This window comes from Oncorhynchus clarkii, chromosome 6 (assembly GCF_045791955.1).
Source record: "Oncorhynchus clarkii lewisi isolate Uvic-CL-2024 chromosome 6, UVic_Ocla_1.0, whole genome shotgun sequence".
NCBI classification, from domain to species: domain Eukaryota; kingdom Metazoa; phylum Chordata; class Actinopteri; order Salmoniformes; family Salmonidae; genus Oncorhynchus; species Oncorhynchus clarkii.
The window spans coordinates 15,094,756-15,116,835 of NC_092152.1; the positions used below are offsets into that span (position 1 = coordinate 15,094,756).

The 22,080-nt window shown below is 40.8% G+C and overlaps 1 protein-coding gene across 1 annotated transcript; it reads right to left on the reverse strand.

Moving 5' to 3' along the window:
- Window positions 1-4,983: 4,983 nt before the first annotated feature.
- On the reverse strand, window positions 4,984-14,793 carry LOC139410655 (protein kish-A). Its single transcript, XM_071156017.1, has 4 exons — window positions 14,724-14,793; window positions 11,596-11,705; window positions 6,796-6,830; window positions 4,984-6,666 (listed from the first exon to the last, which is right to left on the reverse strand). The coding sequence occupies exons 1-4, from the start codon at window positions 14,724-14,726 to the stop codon at window positions 6,596-6,598; spliced, it is 219 nt and encodes a 72-aa protein (XP_071012118.1). The 5' UTR covers window positions 14,727-14,793; the 3' UTR covers window positions 4,984-6,595.
- Between the last annotated feature and the right edge of the window lie 7,287 nt (window positions 14,794-22,080).

The following is a 22,080-nucleotide window of genomic DNA, read 5'->3' on the forward strand; positions in this document are numbered from 1 at the left end:
TTATTCCTCCTCCACCAAACGTTACATTTGGCAGTATGCATTCGGGCAGGTAGCGTTCACCTGGCATCCGCCAAACTCAGATTTGTCCATCGAATTTCCAGATGATGAAGAGTGATTCATCACTCTAGAGAACACGCTTCCACTGCTCCAGAGTCCAATGGCGGCAAGCTTTACACCACTCCAACTGACACTTGGCATTGCGGATGGTGATCTTAGGTTTCCATGTGGCTGCTCGGCCATGGAAAACCATTTCATGAAGCTCCAGATGAACAGTTATTGTGCTGATGTTAGGAGTGGAGTGTTGCAACCGAGGACAGGCGGTTTTTATGGCGTCAACCATTTACATTATGAGGGTATCATTTTTCACTTTGTAATCCTTTCTCATTGGAGGGAAAAAGACTGAAGACTTCAGGAATGAGAATGTTGTGTTATTTACAGTGGGGCTTGCTTAGCTGCCTGTGGTTGCCCTGTGTGACATCACAGCAATAACAGATTTGGCCTCTAAAGCTTCAATAAACTAAAGAGAAACAATTAAACAAACAGAAAAGCCATGGATAAACATGGGGTCAGACAGAAGGTAAGAAGTGAGAAACCAACTCTGTATAACAAAAATGTATTCATGTCCAATATAATCCCATTCTAACTAACTCCAGCCATGCATATTGCCTTTCTAACATCCTACTGTAACATCCTCCCTACCTTTCTCATCAATAAGCCACCTCTCTCTCTCCTCCCTAGCTAACATGTTGAAAGGTCTGTTAGGTCTCCTGTGTGACTCCTGTGATCCGGTCGTGGACAGTTTATTAGCTTGATTGCCTTTGAAGATGTCAAACGAGTCCATGCTAACGATCAAAGGAGCACATGGTCTGTCTGGTCCTACCATGCAGGGCCTCAGTTGAAGATTTGATCATCGCAACATGCTCTGAAAGCAGTGAGAGGAATACATGATGAACCCATTCCACCCCAGAACCAGTAATACGTCTGCTGTGCTGTTTCTCAATAGACATGTCCTCAATGCTCAATATGACAGTCTTTTTCCAGTCATTAATGTAGAGAGGAAATCTAGAGGACAGAAACTAAACCAAATGAGCCAAGCTTACTGTTGTACTGTTGTCTTAGGTCCTCATGCTTCCCCATCAACCATCCATCAATTTCAACTTTCTAAGGAGAGGGAATACATGTATTAGAACAGGCCTGACATCAACCATATCTATTCATATGAATTAATTGCGCATTAAATTGACCAGCGTATTAAATGAGGTGTTTTGGATCAGAAATCTTAATTTCGTGCCACTTCATGGAGTCACTTACATCTGGGCTTCTGTTTTATGCCTCATAAATGTAGAGGTTACATGGGTTTATCCCAAAACATACCAAATTACAATCAAAATAAAAACTTTATTTGAAACCGTATTCTTAAAAACTAAACTGTAGTACAGTAAGTTAGGTGCTGGACCAACAACTGCCAACCATGAAGCCAACATGGTAAACCAAGACCAGTCAAAACCAATTTTGGATATACATTGTGATAATGATGATGCTATTGGCTATACAGTAACTATTTAACACAGCAATAAATACGAAGTGCTTATCCTTTAAAACACTACCCAGGGAATCGGGAGAAGCTGCCTTTGCCCAGGGATGAAAGACAGGGCTTTGTTTCCTGAGATGACTCTGTCATCATTTGTCTGTGTGCCACAGTAGAGGTGAAATCATTATACACAGCTAAGCTATTCATCCCACTAGTTTAGCTTGATTAATACTCCATTTAGTTTGGGGCTGGCTGTATAACAATTAGCCTGTTTTGGGTCAGCCTGTCTAATTGCACAATAACTAAATAAAAAACAACACAAATATCTCACTTTCATGATCCCTGAGTGCCAAATACACAATTATCAAGAAATGTTTCACCATTTCATTAAAGGGTTAGTTGTTAGTTGCTCCTGTCAAGCTAACTCTGTGTATTGTCACAGTGGGGATTGAGACCTGGGGAATAGCAGAGAGTGGAATGTTTTGTGTTGGCGTTTCCCAGAGTGAATTGAGACCCACTGTTGGTGCCATGTCAGGACAAGTCTGTTGTGATAATGTGTGGTTTTCACACGAAGTGTGTGTGTCACAGGAGGCTGCCGAGGGGATAACGACTTATAATAATAGCCGTAAAGCAGCAAATGGAATGTCATCAAACACCTGGAAACCATGTGTTTGATATAATTCCATTTATTCTGTTCCAGTCATTACCATGAGCCCGTCCTCCCCAACTAAGGTGCCACCAACCTCCTGTGGTGTGTGTGTGTGTGGGAGGGGGTAATGATATAAAACCAATCATTTGGAAATCCAACTGAAAGGTTTAACAGGAAATGGCCACAGTCTTATTTTTTCTGGTTCTTACCCTTTGGTATCACCGTGGGTAAATTCAGAGCAACCAACTCAAATATATTACCAAGAATCAGGAAAGATTATTTTATTATAGACATGAATGGGTGAACTGTTGTTTTGGGCAACCTACTCCAGAGTTTTTCGCCAGGTAGTGTTTTTTTGTCAATGGTTATTAATTGAGTAAGAGGATTTAGGCAGATTAAAATGAACAGAGCAATTAAAAGAAAGCACATCTCCACTTTCACAAGGATTGACATGTGCCAAACTGTTTAAGTATTAGCCAAGCTTAATGTCAATAATTCACATCAGTCACATCTCAGTCCTGCCATACTAGACTGAATAAACACTGAGGACTCCTTCATTTTGTTTTAATAATCTGTACTATCCCTCTCCCTCCATAATGGCATTGCTACTACCATCACACAGAGAAAAACAGACCCGAGTTTACCCTTTCATCTTCAACCAAGACAGCTTGGTCCACAAGCCCAACACTGTCTCTCAGGTCCCATATCAGGCCTCTTTAAGATAGCAGCAGTGATGACTGAGGCCACTACTCCTCAGTGGCTCCTGTATCTGCGTCATGGCCTGATTATCACTGCATTACCGGCAGGCTCTGCTTGATGGGTCATCTTAATCAGAATATGCCAAAACAGATACGCACCAATATGGGGACCGGGGCATTCTATTGATGGACGCTGCCAGTTAGGCTACCATGGTTCTTGTATGTTGACACTTCTGCCTGTTAAGTTACCACAGTTGACACTTTTCTAACAACTGACAATGGGGAAATAGTGTAGGAAAACTTGTGTGTGTGTTCAGCATTGGCTTCAGCATTGATACCTAGTGAAATGTAGTGTTTAAGCTTTTCACAAGTAGTTGGTCTCACAGACAAGCTCCAGCAAGGCCCAAAGGTTCAAAACGAATTGAGAAAAAGTTTCCTCTGCACTTTTAAAGTAGAAGACTAAACAAGAACAGAGCACTACTGCATTAAGGGTGCAGAAATGAGAAGTGGCGTCTTGTATCGTTTGTCATCCTCACCAGAGTGCTACAACCTTAGCAATAGAAGAGTGATGAGTGTGAGGTCATAGTCGACAACACAAGGGCATCAAAATCCCCTCACTGTCTCCCTCAGTCAGGAGAGAATCCAGAGGAGCTCAGATAGGGTAAGCACATGACCCTACTGTAAACATTACAATAGACATACAGTGGAAGTTGACATACACTTAGGAAGGAGTCATTAAAACTTGTTTTTCGACAACTCCACAAATGTCTTGTTAACAAACTATAGTTTTGGCAAGTCGGTTAGGACATCTACTTTGTGCATGACACAATTTTTCCAACAATTGTTCACACACAAATTATTTCACATATAATTCACTGTATCACAATTCCAGTGGGTCAGACGTTTACATACATTAAGTTGACTGTGCCTTTAAACAGCTTGGAAGCTTCTGATAGGCTAATTGACATCATTTGTGTCAATTGGAGGTGTACCTGTGGATGTATTTCAAGGCCTACCTTCAAACTCAGTGCCTCTTTGCTTTGCTTTTGAAAAATCAAAAGATATCAGCCAAGACCTCCACAAGTCTGGTTCATCCTTGGGAGCAATTTCCAAGCGCCTGAAGGTACCACGTTTATCTGTACAAACAATAGTACGCAAGTATAAACATCATGGGACCACGCAGCCGCCATACCACTCAGGATGGAGACACATTCTGTCTCCTAGAGATGAACGTACTTTAGTGCAAATCGATCCCAGAACAACAGCAAAGAACCCTGTGAAGATGCTGGAGGAAACTGGTACAAAAATGTCTATATCCACAGTAAAACGAGTACTATATCGGCATAACCTGAAAGGCTGCTCAGCAAGGAAGAAGCCACTGCTCCAAAACCGCCATAAAAAAAAGCCAGACTATGGTTTGCAACTGCACATGGGGACAAAGATTGTACTTTTTGGAGAAATGTCCTCTGGTCTGACGAAACAAAAATAGAACTGTTTGGCCATAATGACCGTCGTTATGTTTGGAGGAAAAAGGGAGAGGCTTGCAAGCCGAAGAACACCATCCCAACCATGAAGCACGGGGTGGCAACATGTTGTGGGGGTGCTTTGCTACAGGAGGGACTGGTGCAATTAACAAAATACATTGCATCATGAGAAAGGAAAATTATGTGGATACAGTGGAGCAAAAGAGTATTTAGTCAGACACCAATTGTGCAAGTTCTCCCACTTAAAAAGATGAGAGAAGCCTGTAATTATAATAATAATAATCATCATCATCATAGGTACACTTCAATATGAAAGACAAAATGAAAATTAAAAAAATCCAGAAAATCACATTGTAGGATTTTTAATGAATTTATTTGCAAATTATGGTGGAAAATAAGTATTTGGTCAATAACAAAAGTTTATCTCAATACTTTGTTATATAAGTTCAAACAGGTGCCATTAATACAGGTAACGAGTGGAGGACAGAGGAGCCTCTTAAAGAAGAAGTTACAGGTCTGTGAGAGCCAGAAATCTTGCTTGTTTGTATGTGACCAAATACTTATTTTCCACCATAATTTGCAAATAAATTCATTAAAAATCCTACAATGTGATTTTCTGGATTTTTTTTCCTCATTTTGTCTGTCATAGTTGAAGTGTACCTATGATGAAAATTACAGGCCTCTCTCATCTTAAGTGGGAGAACTTGCACAATTGGTGGCTCACTCAATACTCAATACCACTGTATATTGAAGCAACATCTCAAGACATCAGTCAGGAAGTTAAAGCTTGGTCGCAAATGGGTCTTCCAAATGGACAATGACCCCAAACATACTTCCAAAGTTGTGACAAAATTGCTTAAGGACAACAAAGTCAAGGTATTGGAGTGGAAATCACAAAGACCTGACCTCAATCCTATAGAAAATTTGTGGGCAGAACTGAAAAAGCGTGTGCGAGCAAGGAGGCCTACAAACCTGACTCCGTTACACCAGCTCTGTCAGGAGAAATGGGCCAAAATTCACCCAACTTATTGTGGGACGCTTGTGGAAGGCTACCCAAAAAGTTTGACCCAAGTTAAACAATTTAAAGGCAATGCTACCAAATATTAATTTATGTAAACTTCTAACCCACTGGGAATGTGATGAAAGAAATTAAAGCTAAAATAAATAATTCTCTACTATTATTCTGACATTTCACATTCTTAAAATAAAGTGGTGATCCTAACTGACATAAGACAGGGAATTTTTACTAGGATTAAATGTCAGGAATTGTGAAAAACTTAGTTTAAATGTATTTTGCTAAGGTGTATGTAAACGTCAGACTTCAACTGTACCATAGTGCATTCCAAGGGTTAACTAGGATTGACAGATGCCAAATATGAAATATGCATAGATACATGGATCTTAAAGTACTTGACTATGTAACAAACTGGGCGCCTCAAACAGTTTCGAAAAAGGTTATTTAATAAATAGACCCATTACATCACGAAAAATACACTGCTCTGTGAAACTGACATGTAGTTAAGACAATCAGCCTTATGACTGCTGGGTGTCCTGTTATTTTGATCACATTGACTTCCAACAATAACCTCTCAATAATATAAAGGAGATATGATAAGACTATGAGCTTGTGTTGTAAATGCATTATAAACTTTCCACGTTGCAGTTCAATTAACAAATATAAAATTCCCCATGAAACAGGTGTTCCCCGATCGTAATATCATTTTTATGGAGAAAGCATACATGTCCTCAAAAAATGACACTTCTCAATTACAAAAACACAGTTAAGTTAGTTTAGTGCCCAATCAAGGCAAAATACAAACCACTGTCTTTCACGATATGTTTGAAATTCTATGACCAACCTCTAGCACAAGAGAGGAAACAATGTTTTGATCCCATGAACAAAGAGAGGGTGAAACTGAGTCATTAAAGCATTTGACTGAATAGTGGAGGAGACATTGCCTGCCTGCCCCCCCCCCCCCCCCCATGAATGGAGTAAACATTACACACACCGACAAGAGTCCCTGGTGAATTTCACACACTCCTTATGGGCGAGGGGACAACCACTGACAACCCCAGCCTCATACACAGACCCCTCGCTCTATCCATTACTATGGTGGAGATGGGTTTCCCCTTTCTCTCTATCCAGGTTCTGCTGTGCGTTGTGTGGATCGTACAGTCCATTTGATGCTTCTTCTCCTTTCTTGTTCCTCTTCTCCCCTCCTCGTCTGGTGTGCTACTGTACAAACAGGATACTGAAAGCCATCAAGACACAGCAAAAAGCCACCCAGGGACTCTTACGTTCACCTAAAAAAAAGAGAGCAAGAGAAAAAGAAAGAGTTATAAGACTGTGTTCGGTCACAAATACTCATATAACAAATCGACATATTAGCAATCAGCTAAACAATTAAGAAAAAAAGGCTGTACATAGCTTACCTATTCTGGCACACTTCCAGAATATTCCCAAAATTCTGAAAGGGAACAACATATATTTAATTTAACAGCTCAATAAAAACCCTACACAATCCCTCCTCGTGCCTTTCCCCTAAGCCACATCAAAAGGAAAGACAGAAATACTTGAGTCTGAAGATAGTGGCCAAGTCCTATCACATCCCTGCTGCTGTAGGGGGCCTATAGCCAGGGGTTGAAGATGAGCTACTGAGCCATGAGGTGGCAACCAGGAAGGCCTCTTTCACAGCTCCACTGTGTGTGATAACACAGGAGAGACACTGGACATTGAGCATTAGCACAGAGGAGACAGACGGGCCAGCCAGTTCACATCCGTGCCCATGTACGGGCTCTTATCGTGGTGGTAGAAGAGGAGGCAATGGCGCCTCCTATCTGAAGAAGCTCCATGATATGAATTCTACGCAGCAGGACTAGACACCTACAGTGCCTTCAGAAAGTTTTCCACATTTTGTTGTGTTACAGCCTGAAATCAAAATATATATGTTTTAATCATCTACACACAATACCCTTTAATGACCAAGTGAAAACATGTTTGTAGAAGTTTTTGCACATTTATTGAATGTGAAATACAGATATATAATTTACATAAGTATTCACACCTCTGAGTCAAAACTTTGTAGAAGCTGAGTACAGCTGTGAGTCTCTTTGGGTAAGTCTCTAAGAGCTTTCCACACCTGGATTGTGCAACATTTCACATTCTTTTCAAAATTATTCAAGCTCTGTCAAATTGGTTGTTGATCATTGCTAGACAACCATTTTCTTGCCAAAGACATTTAAGTAGATTTAAGTCAACACTAAGGAACATTCACTGTCTTCTTGGTAAGCAACTCCAGCGTAGATTTGGCCTTGTGTTTTAGGTTATTGTCCTGCTGAAAGGTGAATACATTTTTTTCTCCTGAAAAACACCCCAGTCTAACAAATACAAGCATACCCATAACATGATGAAGCCACCACTATGCTTGAAAATATGGAGAGTGGTACTCAGTAATGTGTTGTATTGGATTTGCCCCAGACATAACACTTTGTTTTCAGGACAAAAAGTGAATTGCTTTACCACATTTTTTGCAGTATTACTTTAGTGCCATGTTGCGAACAGGATGCATGTTTTGGAATATTTGTTCTGGACAGGTTTCCTTCTTTTCACTTTATCAAATTGGTTAGTATTGTGACTACAATGTTGTTGATCCTTAAGTAACTACAATGCAGTTGATCTATTCTCAGTTTTCACCTATCACAGCCATTAAACTTTTAAAGTCAATATACTTTTAAAGTCAATATTGGCCTCATGGTGAAATCCGGCAATGGAGTTAGGAAGGACGCCTGTATCTTTGCGTGACTGGGTGTATTGATACACCATGAACAAGTGTAATTAATAACTTCACCATGCTCAAAGGGATATTCAATGTTTTTTTTACCATCTACCAATAGGTGCCCTTCTTTGCGAGTCATTGGAAAAGCTCCCTGGTCTTTGTGGTTGAATCTATGTTTGAAATTCACCGCTTGATTGAGGGACTTTACAGATAAGTGTATGTGTGGGGTATAGAGATGAGGTAGTCATTCAAAAATCATGTTAAACACTATTATTGCACACAGAGTGAATCCATGCAACTTATGTGACTTGTTAAGCAAATCACATTTTCACTCATTAACTTCTTTTAGGCTTGTCATAACAAAGGGGTTGAATACTTAATGACTCAAAGACATTTCAGCTTTTCCGTTGATTAAAAAACATAATTCCACTTTGACATTATGGGGTATTGTGTGTAGGTAGGCCAGTGACAAAACATCTCAATTTAATTCATTTTAAATTCAGGCTGTACAACCAAATGTGGAAAAAGTCAAGGAGTGTGAATACTTTCTGAAGGCCCTGTAAAACCAATTCCCCCTCAGGAGAAAAGATTTGGCATAGGTCCTCAGATCCTCAAAAGGTTCTACAGCTGCATCATCGAGAACATCCTGACTGGTTGCATCACTGCCTGGTATGGCAACTGCTCGGCCTCCGACCGCAAGGCACTACAGAGGGTAGTGCGAATGTTCCAGTACATCACTGGGGCTAGTCTTCCTACCATCCAGGACCTCTACCAGGCGGTGTCAGAGGAAGGCCATGAAAATTGTCAAAGACTCCAGCCACCCTAGTAAGAGACTGTTCTCTCTGCTACCACACGGCAAGCTGTACCGGAGCACCAAGTCTAGGTCCATGAGGCTTCGAAACAGCTCCCCCCCCCCCCCCCCCAAGTCATAAGACTGCTGAACATCTAGTCAAATAGCTACCCAGACTATTCACATTTGCACCCCCCCCCTCCTCCTCCCCACCACCACTGCTACTCTCGGTTGTCATCTGTGCATAGTCACTTTAATTAACTCTACCTACATGTACATACTACCTCAACTAACCGGTGCCCCTCTCACATTGACTCTGTACTGGAGGCACCCCCCTGTATATATTGTAATTCTTTACTGCTCCTCTTTAATTACTTGTTACTTTTCTCTTATTCTTATCCATATTTTTTAATAAGCATTTCACTGTAAGGTCTACACCAGTTGTATTCGGCGCATGTGACTAATACAATGTGATTTGAATTCCGTAACTGTCTTTTCTAAGACTGCATTTTCATCCACAGATTGAATATTTAGGTGTGTGTGTGGTAAGACAGATTATGCTCCTGTGTGTGTGCTAGTTGGCCAACCTCACCTCTCCAACCCAATCCCTCAATGACCAGAGCAGGCTTTCCATTCTAAACTCTTGCACTATGAAATAAATTAGCTCATGTATCTGAAGTAAATGTTTTTGGGGCAAACAGAATGTTTTCCAGTGATTGTTTTATTTTGCCACTGAAAGAGTGTAGTACAGGAAACAAGTGTTGTTTTAGATTGTCAACAACAACACATCCTTTTCATAGAGATAAGAATATTGGTCGATGTAGCAGTGATGCTAGCCTCAGAGATTCAATCAATCGCAACACGCATTGGACCCATGATGAAACATTTGCTGTGGCACATCACAACCAAAAACACTCAAGAACAAATCATTCTTGCGCAAAATACTTACTGCGTCCCTCCTAGCTCTAGCTGTGTGAAACTAGATTACCTCAGCCTCATTATAGTGAATCATGGACTGTGTTCTCCCAAGAAAAATAATGACCCAATGGAGAGGAGAATAGGCTGGTCTAACATTCTCTGACAAGTTGTTTATTTGTTGAGAAATAAAGCAAAAATAGTTTAACACAAGTATTAATGTGTCACTGTCAATAGCTAACAAACAAGGCTAACAAACAAGGCTATCTAGTAAAATAGAAAAAGTATTGTTCTTCTAGTTGAACTTTATGGTTTGTCCTTATAACTGCATTATATCTGGTAGCCCAGTGCAGTAACATTCCGTCTTCGGGCATAACATTGGAGAAGCGTCCCACATTAGAATGTATAGGCTGTTGTTAAATTGGCATCACTGAGCAGTGCACAATAAAGTATTAAATCCAGTTGTTAGATGCTAACAGAAAAATGCAGTGAAGTGCTGCGCACGGGCATAAAAATGTGTCTAATTTATGCGCAAGTCTACGAAATTAGACTTTGTCCTCGTGTTTCTTTGCTCACATTGTTTTGCTCACAAGCTTGGTTGCTTTTCCCCCCCGAATTGTCCCCCTTTTTCTCCCCAATTTCGTAGTATCCAATTGTTTAGTAGCTACTATCTGGTCTCATCGCTACAACTCCCGTACGGGCTTGGGAGAGACGAAGGTTGAAAGTCATGCGTCCTCCGATGCACAACCCAACCAAGCCGCACTGCTTCTTAACACAGCGCGCATCCAAGCCAGCCGCACAAATGTGTCGGAGGAAACACCGTGCAACCTTGGATAGCGTGCAATGCGCACGGCCCGCCACAGGAGTCGCTGGTGCGCGATGAGTCAAGGATATCCCTACCGGCCAAGCCCTCCCTAACCCAGACGACGCTGGGCCAATTGCGTGTGGCCCCACGGACCTCCCGGTCGCGACAGAGCCTGGGCGCGAACCCAGAGTCTCTGGTGGCACAGCTGGCGCTGCCACCAGCGCCCTTAACCACTGCGCCACCCGGGAGGCCCAGCTTGGTTGTTTTTCAATGCTAGTTTGAGTCTTCTGCTTCCACTGACAGCAAAGAGACGCCCTAGTCAGCGCATGCTCCGAGTACACGTCCTGGTAATGCGTGTGAATGTTGGCCTGTTTAAAGGTCTTACATCGGTTACGGAGAGAGTGATTACAAAGTCATCCGGAACGTCTGATGCTCTCATGTATGCTTCAGTGTTGCTTGCCTCGAAGCGAGCATAGAAGTAATTTAGCTCGTCTGGTAGGCTCGTATCTTTACTAAGAAATGTCTTGTTTTAGAAACATTACAAAGCATGGTCATCTGCTTTTAGTTTCTTCTTTTATATATGCATGGCAAAAATATATTTTGTCTGGGGAAAAAATCTGAGTGGCTTTAAGATTCAAAAAAAATATATACCTGCCACAGTGGCTGGTGGTCCAAAAAGTACATTTTAGGCTCTGGTACCATCTAACAATTGGATTTAATTATTTATTGGGCACTGTAAATAATGCCTTTTTAAAATCAGAATTTTCTACCAATTAAGGACCTTCTGACGTGGAAAACTTGGCACAAACAGTACAATCACAGATCGGGAATTAAGTTGCACGGGTTGCTTGTGATATACTCATAGACCTTGTTCATTGCGGTCTGTAACATGGGCTAACACCCCGAGTTGCCCATAATTGTATAAACTGAACTCAAATGGTACCTACCCTGACTTGTTCTTGTCTAGCAGGCTGGGGGCTAAAGCTCTGATGTAGGCACATGTACAGATGAGCAGAAGAATCACAGTCAGAAGACTCTGGAAGTTAAAAATGGCAGACTGCAAGAGGAGAGAGTGACAAATGAAAGAAATGCATCAGACTAAAATTTTCAACAAGAAAATAGGTATTTAAATTAATAAAATTAACATATAAAACAAATTCTTAGCATCCCAACAATTGGGCATACAATATTTGAAATCAAGTTTGATCTGGTATAAAGGCTCTAAACCTAGCCCAAGCCTGTAACATTAGCTAGTGGCTGCTTTTGCGGAGGACCTTCTCAAAAACGTTCAGCAGTTGGGCATCCTCCTGTAGACAACATAACGTGCAAACCTCATCGTACATGTGGCGTGTGCTGCATATGTATTTTTAACACATACATATTATTCAATAATTTCCCCCACACCGCTCGCGCGTGTGAATGAGCATTTTGCGTAGCCATCGCTAGAATACAACTTGGTTCTATTTGAGACACTCCACAGGTCCCCTCCTTACTGGATTTCAAGAAGATAAACCCACGTGGGTGCTTGAAAGACAAATGAGAAGAGATTAAAAGATAACTAAAAAGCTTTTCTTTTATAGATTTGCAGAATTTATGAGTCACATGCATAGGGTTGCAGATGTTATTGTAGGGTACAATGTAATTCTTATGCAAGCGTCAACAGTGCAGGTCAAAGGGAAGTGAATTAAACAATAAAAATAATATAATACATTTGTGGATTAAGCATTGGACTAGAGAAACTCATGATTTGTATGACTCCAGGTCAAAATTCTACAAATAACCAACTAAAAGGAGGACCATATGCATATCAGGTAAAATAACCAAACGTTAATCTCCCTGGACAAACAGGCAAGCAACAGCTAGCTAGCTAAATGTCAATTAATGTTGAATGTGTGTTTCGACCTGCCCATAAATTAATATAATTGATTCATAGTTGAATTTGGTATTTTAACCTGCACGTCACGATTGTGTCTGCGCATGATGGCGCGCATGGCCGGTGTATTCAGCATGTCAAGCCTCGTTCCCATTACCCATAAGCACTCAGTTATGTTGCGCCGGATGTCATGCATTTCAATGAGACATCCACAACTGAGTGAAAATGGAAGGGTCCATTGCGAGACTGAGGCCGCATACTTTGAAACTTTCCAAACTTTGTATCATCTTCAGTCCAGCCAGACTCTGTTGAAGAACAGGAAGTTACCAAACCACAGAAGATGAAAATATGTGGTTTTCAGTGATGGCTTTATGGGATAGCTAGCAACTTGTAAACAATTAACCCTTCCTATAAATAAGTACCATTTTAATAGTAATGTTAAATAATACACATTGGCTATTAAGACAATTATATTATATGACTGTTGCTTCCCGTTTAAGTTTAATGCGATGGTAATGACGTTTTTGATGATAATTATAAGGTGGGGGGTGGGTTGCTAGCTACAATGGAATCTTCAATCTAGCCTACCTTTTAGCCAGCTAGCTGCGCTGCAGTACAAGCTAGCTTGACTTGCTATATTTAAACATTAAGGCCCAGGGGGATGTGGTATGTGGCCAATATACCACGGCTTAGGGCTGTGGTATACGGCCATATACCACAAATCCCAGAGGCGCCTTATTGTGATTATAAACTAGTTACAACTGTAATTAGAACAGTAAACAGTATCGTTTTGTCATATGTTCAGCATCCAGGGATCAAACCACCCGGTTTATAAATTAAGTTAAAGAAACAAGTTGAGAAAAAAATAACTATACAAAACATTTTATATTATCACCCGAAACAATATGTATCCTGTCTTGAACGAAAAAGTCATATTTTGCGGTGGGTATAATTTATGGAACATTCCAACAGGATTCCGTTCCAAAAACGTTGTAAATAACAAGGTTGCCAACAAACAACGCACACAAAGTTGTATAGAGGCAGAATAAGATACCGGGGTAGGGAGTGGGCCATTTAATTACGTGTTTTACTAACAATGTTTATTCTCGAAAAATGCCTGTGCTCACTCTGGTAGCCTATCGACAAACTAAGAATAAATGGATGCCTATTCGGCAGCTAGTTCGCTAGGTGGATTGATCATGTTACTTTGTATGCGTTGTTTGTTGGCAGCCTTGTACTTTACGAAGTTTTTGACACAGATGCCTGTTGAAACGTGCCACAAATCATACCCATCCCATATTTCGCTAGCTGATGAGACAGGCTCTCCTCCATATTTTGCGTTACAAAGGCTCCGCCACCAGGCAAAGACTCAGTGAAGATGATGTAAGGCGTAACGCAAAACACAGGCAAGGACTCAGTGAAGATGATGTAAGGCGTAATGAAATAGGTCACGATGTAAACGGCGCATAATGCCGCCTTCACATTCTAGTCGGAACTGGGAAACACGGAAGTGTTCGACTTGCTGATTCGTTGAACGCTGCTCGTGTATTAGAACCAGTTAGAAAGTCGGAAATGTTCAAGTTCTGACTAGCGCGTGAATGCGGTATAAAACACAAAGGCACATTGGTGGCCCGGAACGGAAAGGCTAATGCCTCGTTAGAAAACAACTGGGAACTCGGAAAAAACGAGTTCCGAATGGGAAAAATCGTTTTGAACGGTCATCCAACTCGGAATTACATTTCGAAAACTCGGGCCTCTTTCTGGAGTCCCCACTTTCCAACCCGAAGATCACTGACGTCATCATTTGACCTATTTTTGAGTTCGCAAACCCGGTTGTCTTTAAAGCGCCAGACATACGTGGCACAATTTCGTCGAGTTTGCGAACTGATTGGCATCTACCATGTGGATATGCAATCGACATTAACAAATACGGCTATCAAATGAAAGGGCTAGGTCAGTATGATAGGAGAAACTGAGACAACACAGATCGAGATGTTTTGTCGTGATTTATTGCCCTTGTTGGCAAAGCTAGCTAACGTTGCAGTACTGTTTGCTAACAAGTAAGCCAGCTACACATACTGTCTGCAGAAACATTTGCCAGCTACTCATGTCATATAGAGGTAATTGGATACTATATACTAAAACCTATATCAACCATTGTCACGAATTGATATTGAAAAGTTGAACAACTCTCACTCTTACCATTTTTGTAGCTAAATTTCTCAAAGCCACATCACACTTCCTCTTCGTCCTTTGAAATGACCTAGTTACTAGTGCGTCATTACGCACTCACACAAGCCCTTCCCTGATTGGCTTACAATTTACTGGACATTTTTATGGGCTAAGTTATCAAACTTCAAATATCTTTGCTTTCAAAACATGCGTTGATTCTCTGAAGTGCAGAATTTAAAGTATGGGGCACTAGCTAGCGCAAACTATTCGCTAGCTATTTCAGTTGTTTTCTTTAGTGTCGAAAACACATGCAGTCAGTGCATCATTTATTTCAGTGGTGTACAATTTAAACGCTAGAGACAGTGACAATACCTAACCTACTTCTGAAACGCGGAAGTCAAGGTATTACTCTGAGATGAACTCATTCATAAGAGGCAAGTTTCATGTAAGATTTGTTTCTCTTGCGTCATGCAGGTTACATGCGATGTATATCGAAAAATCTTTTTATTCATAATTAATGCGTGCAAAGTTGATTGAGAAGTTGCTTGATTACTTCCTGAAGGTGTGGTCAATATCAAATGAGCTACATTTGAATGGAGGAAAAATAGTGAACGATACTAGCTAGTTATCAAAAGTTCGGTACAACACAGTCATATTATTTATAGTAGAGTTCTCAGCGAACAGTGACAGTTTTCCGACAGTTTACAATCATGTAGGCAGGGAAGGAGAAGATTAACAATTGGACATTACTAAACTTTCTACATTTAAGGTTACTGGCAATGATGTGCTCTCTTTTTCTCTGACGTTAGACATGTTTGTGGTCATTTCCTCACGTCACAAGTTTTCACAATATGCCCCCTCCCTCCGACTATACCTCGAAGACATCTTGACATGATTGCATTTAAACCATGTTTTATGATCTCCCCAACGCCTGCCTCTTAGACACTCCTAATGTACCATTAATGCAAGAATTTTGAATCGAAACCACACATAAATCAAATGTGTTCTACAGTAAAATGCAGAGGGGAATTTGGTCATGATTTCTTGGAATTGAAACTTGTTAGCTCCAGAAGTGTTTATTTGAATCGGATTTGGAATGTTTGTTGTAATTCAATCTCTTTTAAATAACACACTGCACACTAGCCTTCTTCACCTAGTTATTATTGATATTAAAAAGACATGTCCTTGATTAAATAATTTAAGGTCCTGGTCATGAGTCGACAAGACAATAATCAAAGTTCCCAGGGGGGTATTCACTAGGATCCAAACAGGGAGGGACTTACTGGAATTTGTCCAATAGGAGTTTTCATTGCAAAACCTTTCGCTATGGTCCAAAAGTTGTGCTATAGTGTGCGACTAATGAATACACACGTGGTGTTCCAATGACTAGTATGTTACACAATTAGTCATGTAAATAAAGTGTTGCAGGGTTGGTACAAATTCTCGTTTCAACTGTGATTCCTCGTGGTTTATGTATTTAGGCCTACACAATTAAATATTTTCATTTTCCATTATTTAGATATGCAAAAAAGTAAGCTACAAAGTAGTTAATGAGCATGTCTACAACATTGTGCAAGCCATGGACAGGTGGGACTATATACCATGTAGACAATTCACCTGCCAATGTAATGACCATTAACATTGGTTTCAGTGCCACTTGATATGCCCTGAAGCATCACTTTTAACAAAAAATATTGAGACACCATATTTTTCAATCATGCCCAATCTGTTCAAACTCCCATGGGCTCATCATGAAAGACTGGTGGGGGAGGGGCGAGCGACTTCATGAACTAGGCCTAGTAGCAAAACAAAGTCCCAATATTTCACAGTGCTGTTGTCATGCTGCCAAAGTGATTCTCTGATGTTTCTGCCCATAGGCAAATCATCAGTTTTGCAAGTGCAGAGCATGTTGGGAATGTCAGTTAATTACACTGCTGGTTGTCCAGGCCTTGGCTGCAGTGACTTGGCTATATGTAATTAGAGAATCACTTATCTCTTGGAAGCACCTTGAATTAGTGGCTGGGGTTGTTTGACTTCATATCCTCCATAACTCATCCTCTATAGAGAATTACCTTTTATCACCTAGGCCTAGTTCACATTTTTCAGGCAGCTCAATGTGCCCTATACAAGATCATAGTGTCACATGGCCGTAATCTTTATTTCTTTCTGGTACATTTGTTTTGATTTTGACAAAATCATTTCCCTTGTAATCAAAAGAGATTTGCATATAACAGTTTGTAATGTTTTTTATTTTCACCTTTATTTAACCAGGTAGGCCAGTTGAGAACAAGTTCTCATTTACAGCTGCAACCTGGCCAAGATAAAGCAAAGCAGTGTGACAAAAACAACAACACAGGGTTACACATGGGATAAGCAAACTTACAGTCAATAACACAAAATAAAAATCTATGTACAGTGTGTGCACATGTAGTAAGATTAGGGAGGTAAGGCAATAAATAGGCCATTGTGGCAAAATAATTACAATTTAGCATTTCACTGGAGTGATAGATGTGCAGATGATGATATGCAAGTAGAGTTACTGGGGTGCAAAAGAGCAAAAAAATAAATAACAATATGGGGATGAGGTAGTTGGGTGTGCTATTTACAGATGGGCTGTGTACAGGTACAATGAAAGATGCTCTGACAGCTGATGCTTAAAATTAGTGAGGGAGATGTAAATCTCCAGCTTCAGTGATTTTTGCAATTCGTTCCAGTCATTGGCAGCAGATAACTGGAAGGAAAGGCGGCCAAAGCAGGTGTTGGCTTTGGGGATGACCAATGAGATATACCTGCTGGAGCGTGTGCTACGGGTGGGTGTTGCTATGGTGACCAGTGAGCTGAGATAAGGCAGGGCTTTACCTAGCAAAGACTTATAGATGACCTGGAGCCAGTGGGGTTGGCAACGAATATGTAGCGAGGGCCAGCCAACGAGAGCATACAGGTCGCAGTGGTGGGTAGTGTATGGGGCTTTAGTGACAAAACGGATGGCACTGTGATAGCCTGCAATACCGGTCAAAAGTTTTAGAACACCTACTCATTCAAGGGTTTTTCTTTTTTTGTACTATTTTACATTGTAGAATAATGGTGAAGACATCAAAACGATAAAATAACACATATGGAATCATGTAGTAACCAAAAAAATTGTTAAACAAATACAAATATATTTTATATTTGAGATTCTTCAAAGTAGCCACCCTTTGCCTTGATGACAGCTTGGCACATTCTTGGTATTCTCTCAACCAGCTTCATGAGGTAGTCACCTGGAATGCATTTCAATTAAAAGGTGTGCCTTGTTCAAAGTTAATTTCTGGAATTTCTTCCCGCGTTTGAGCCAATCAGTTGTGTTGTGACAAGGTAAAGGGGTATACGGAAGATAGCTCTATTTGGTAAAAGACCAAGTCCATATTATGGCAAGAACAGCTCAAATAAGCAAAAAGAAACGACAGTCCATCATTACTTTAAGACATGAAGGTCAGTCAATATGGAACATTTCAACAACTTTGAAAGTGTCTTCAAGTGTAGTCGCAAAAACAATCAAGTGCTATGCTGAAACTCTCCCATGAGGACCGCCACAGGAAAGGAAGACCCAAAGTTCGTTACAGTTACCTGCCTCAGAAATTGCAGCCCAAATAAATGCTTCACAGAGTTCAAGTAACAGACACATGTCAACATCAACTGTTCAGAGGAGACTGCGTGAATCAGGCCTTCATGGTCAAATTGCCAAAAATAAACCACTACTAAAGGACACCAATAAGAAGAAGATACTTGCTTGGGCCAAGAAACACGAGCAATGGACATTAGACCGGTGGAAATTTGTCCTTTGGTCTGGAGTCCAAATTGGAGATTTTTGGTTCCAACTGTCATGTCTTTGTGAGACGAGGTGTGGGTGAACGGATGATCTCTGCATGTGTATTTTCCACCTTAAAGCATGAATGCGGAGGTGTTATGGTGTGGGTGTGCTTTGCTGGTGACACTGTCTGCGATTTATTTTGAATTCAAGGCAAACTTAACCAGCATGGCTACCTCAGCATTCTGTAGCGATACGCCATCCCATCTTGTTTGGGCTTAGTGGGACTATAATTTGTTTTTCAACAGGACAATGACCCAACACACCTCCAGGCTGTGCAAGGGCTATTTTTTCACCACAAAGGAGAGTGGTGGAGTGCTGCATCAGATGACCTGGCCTCCACAATCCCCCGACCTCAACCAAATTGAGATGTTTTTTTGATGAGTCGGACCGCAGAGTGAAGGAAAAAGGCAGCCAACAAGTGCTCAGCATATGTGGGAACTCCTTCAAGACTGTTGGAAAAGCATTCCAGGTGAAGCTGGTTGAGAGAACGCCAAGAGTGGACAAAGATCTCATCAATGCAAAGGATGGCTACTTGAAGAATCTCAAATATAAAATATATTTTGACATGTTTAACACTTTTTTGATTACTACATGATTCCAAATGTGTTATTTCATAGTGTTGATGTCTTCACTATTATTCTACAATGTAGAAAATATTAAGAATAAAGAAAAACCCTTGAATGAGCAGGTGTGTCCAAACTTTTGTGTAGATATATATTTTTTTAACCTTTATTTAACTAGGCAAGTCAGTTAAGAACGAATTCTTATTTTCAATGACGGCCTAGGAACAGTGGGTTAACTGCCTGTTCAGCGGCAGAACGAAGATATACAGTGGGGCAAAAAAGTATTCAGTCAGCCACCAATTGTGAAAGTTCTCCCACTTAAAAAGATGAGAGAGGCCTGTAATTTTCATCATAGGTACACTTCAACTATGACATACAAAATGAGAAAAAAAATCCAGGAAATCACATTGCAGGATTTTTTTATGAATTTATTTGCCAATTATGGTGGAAAATAAGTATTTGGTCACCTAAAAACAAGAAAGATTTCTGGCTCTCACAGACCTGTAACTTCTTCTTTAAGAGGCTCCTCTGTCCTCCACTCGTTACCTGTATTAATGGCACCTGTTTGAACTTGTTATCAGTGTAAAAGACACCTGTCCACAACCTCAAACAGTCACACTCCAAACTCCACTATGGCTAAGACCAAAGAGCTGTCAAAGGACACCAGAAACAACATTTTAGACCTGCACCAGGCTGGGAAGACTGAATCTGCAATAGGTAAGCAGCTTGGTTTGAAGAAATCAACTGTGGGAGCAATTATTAGGAAATGGAAGACATACAAGACCACTGATAATCTCCCTCGATCTGGGGCTCCACGCAAGATCTCACCCTGTGGGGTCAAAATCATCACAAGAACGGTGAGCAAAAATCCCAGAACCACACGGGGGGACCTAGTGAATGACCTGCAGAGAGCTATGACCAAAGTAACAAAGCCTTCCATCAGTAACACACTACGCCGCCAAGGACTCAAATCCTGCAGTGCCAAACATGCCAGTACATGTCCAGGGCCGTCTGAAGTTTGCTAGAGAGCATTTGGATGAACCAGAAGAAGATTGGGAGAATGTCATATGGTCAGATGAAACCAAAATATAACTTTTTGGTAAAAACTCAACTCGTCGTGTGTGGAGGACAAAGAATGCTGAGTTGCATCCAAAGAACACCATACCTACTGTGAAGCATGGGCGTGGAAACATCATGCATTGGGGCTGTTTTTCTGCAAAGGGACCAGGACGACTGATCCGTGTAAAGGAAAGAAAAAATGGGGACATGTATCGTGAGATTTTGAGTGAAAACCTCCCTCCATCAGCAAGGGCATTGAAGATGAAACGTGGCTGGGTCTTTCAGCATGACAATGATCCCAAACCGCCCGGGCAATGAAGGAGTGGCTTCGTAAGAAGCATTTCAAGGTCCTGGAGTCCACAGTACCCTGTGTATTTATGGAAATGAGGAACATATAATCTTTTTTTTTTACACTAAATATATTTCAAAAATATACCTGATACAATAAGAAAATGTATATATGATTTCATTCTAAGAATAAAATGTGAAATTTGACAATACATTTTTTACACGGATTCAAAAGTTTGGAGTATCTTTGTCGATTTTCAGACTGTTGCATTTATTAGAATAGTTTTTAAACAATTAGCTTTTTGGTCTTAATTTAAGGTTTGTGTTAGGCATACGGTTAGGAGTGGGGTTAAGGTTAGTGTTAGGTTTAAAATACAATTTTAAGATGAGAAATTGAAGATATAGGCAGGGTTTACTTTGTGGCTGCGGTAACTTTTGATGACCCCTACAGTAGGGTACTGCACCATTGAGATTTGAGGCCCTGTCAAACGTGCTTCAGAACAGAAAGGACAGAACATAACATTGGGAAAGAGGGGAGGAGTGAACAAAGAATTACAGAGTTAGTGAGAGGAGAATAGAGGAGTGAGGGGCTGGAGGTGAAAGGGAGGGAGTTTGTGTCATGATTTAGGGATACAGGGATGATTGTGTGTAAGGGATATGAGGATGACATGGCCAGAATTCCAGCATTGGCTTTGAAGCTCTATGGGCAATGCTCCATTCCTGAGAGTCAGCACAGTGTTTATTTAATTGGAGTGTCCTTCTGTCATTACTGCAGGGTCATCGTCCCTTCAGACAGATGTTACAGTAACTAATGAGAAGCTGGGCTCTCTTTATGAGGTTAAAGTTGACCCTACCCCCCTTCTCTCCTTATCCTTTACCCCCTCCATCCTGCCTAACCAAACCCTCCTCAGAGCACAAAGGGTCAACTTTAATCTGCTGTGTGTGTGTCTGTGTGTGTGTGAGAGAGGACAGGTCTCAGCTGTACCACTGATTTTGAATCACCTTGACCTGCTCCTTGGACTTCTTTAGGGAGAAAAAAATGTGTGTACACATAACTTTTGGCTCCCTCTCCGAATGGGCTCCTTTTCATTTCTTCAAACGTGTCCAAATGGCCAACTGCCAATGAAGCTGTTCTTTTCACTCAGCCCTATACTTTGGCAGGCAATAGTCCAACTCACCTCTCACTTCACCTGGAAGCTGTAATCATGCTTTTTGGCATGGACATTCGTAATCAAGTAAAAGTTTCGCTGGCTTTGTCGAGGAAGACACATTTTCCAATGCATTTCTAATTCATCAATGGTTTCTGTATTGGGAGATTTGAAGAAATATTGCAGGTAGGGGAATCTGAGATTGGTTTGTAATCCTCAGATTATCATTTTTGTGATTGAGGATAAAATCTTTGTCTGGCAAAACCTGCAGGGATTGAAGTGATTCAGTCTAGGCCTAACCTATATGTTTTGATACACAACATTCTAATTGAGTTAGCTGTTAAACAACCAGGATGTTGTGCTCTTTTCTTTTATTCTGCACTTTGTTGGTGGTTAGAGAGCCAACACCCCAATGCCAGACCCCATGGATATCCCCTGTGGTTTTAACGTCACACACACACACACATATACAACCTCCT

Excerpts from the sequence above, each read along its gene's own strand:
- LOC139410655 (XM_071156017.1), bottom strand. Across the intron at positions 6,831-11,595 it reads CTAGACAAGAACAAGTCAGG|AATTTTGGGAATATTCTGGA; the intron begins GTAGGTACCATT and ends GTTCCCTTTCAG. Across the intron at positions 6,667-6,795 it reads CTGGAAGTGTGCCAGAATAG|GTGAACGTAAGAGTCCCTGG; the intron begins GTAAGCTATGTA and ends TCTTTTTTTTAG.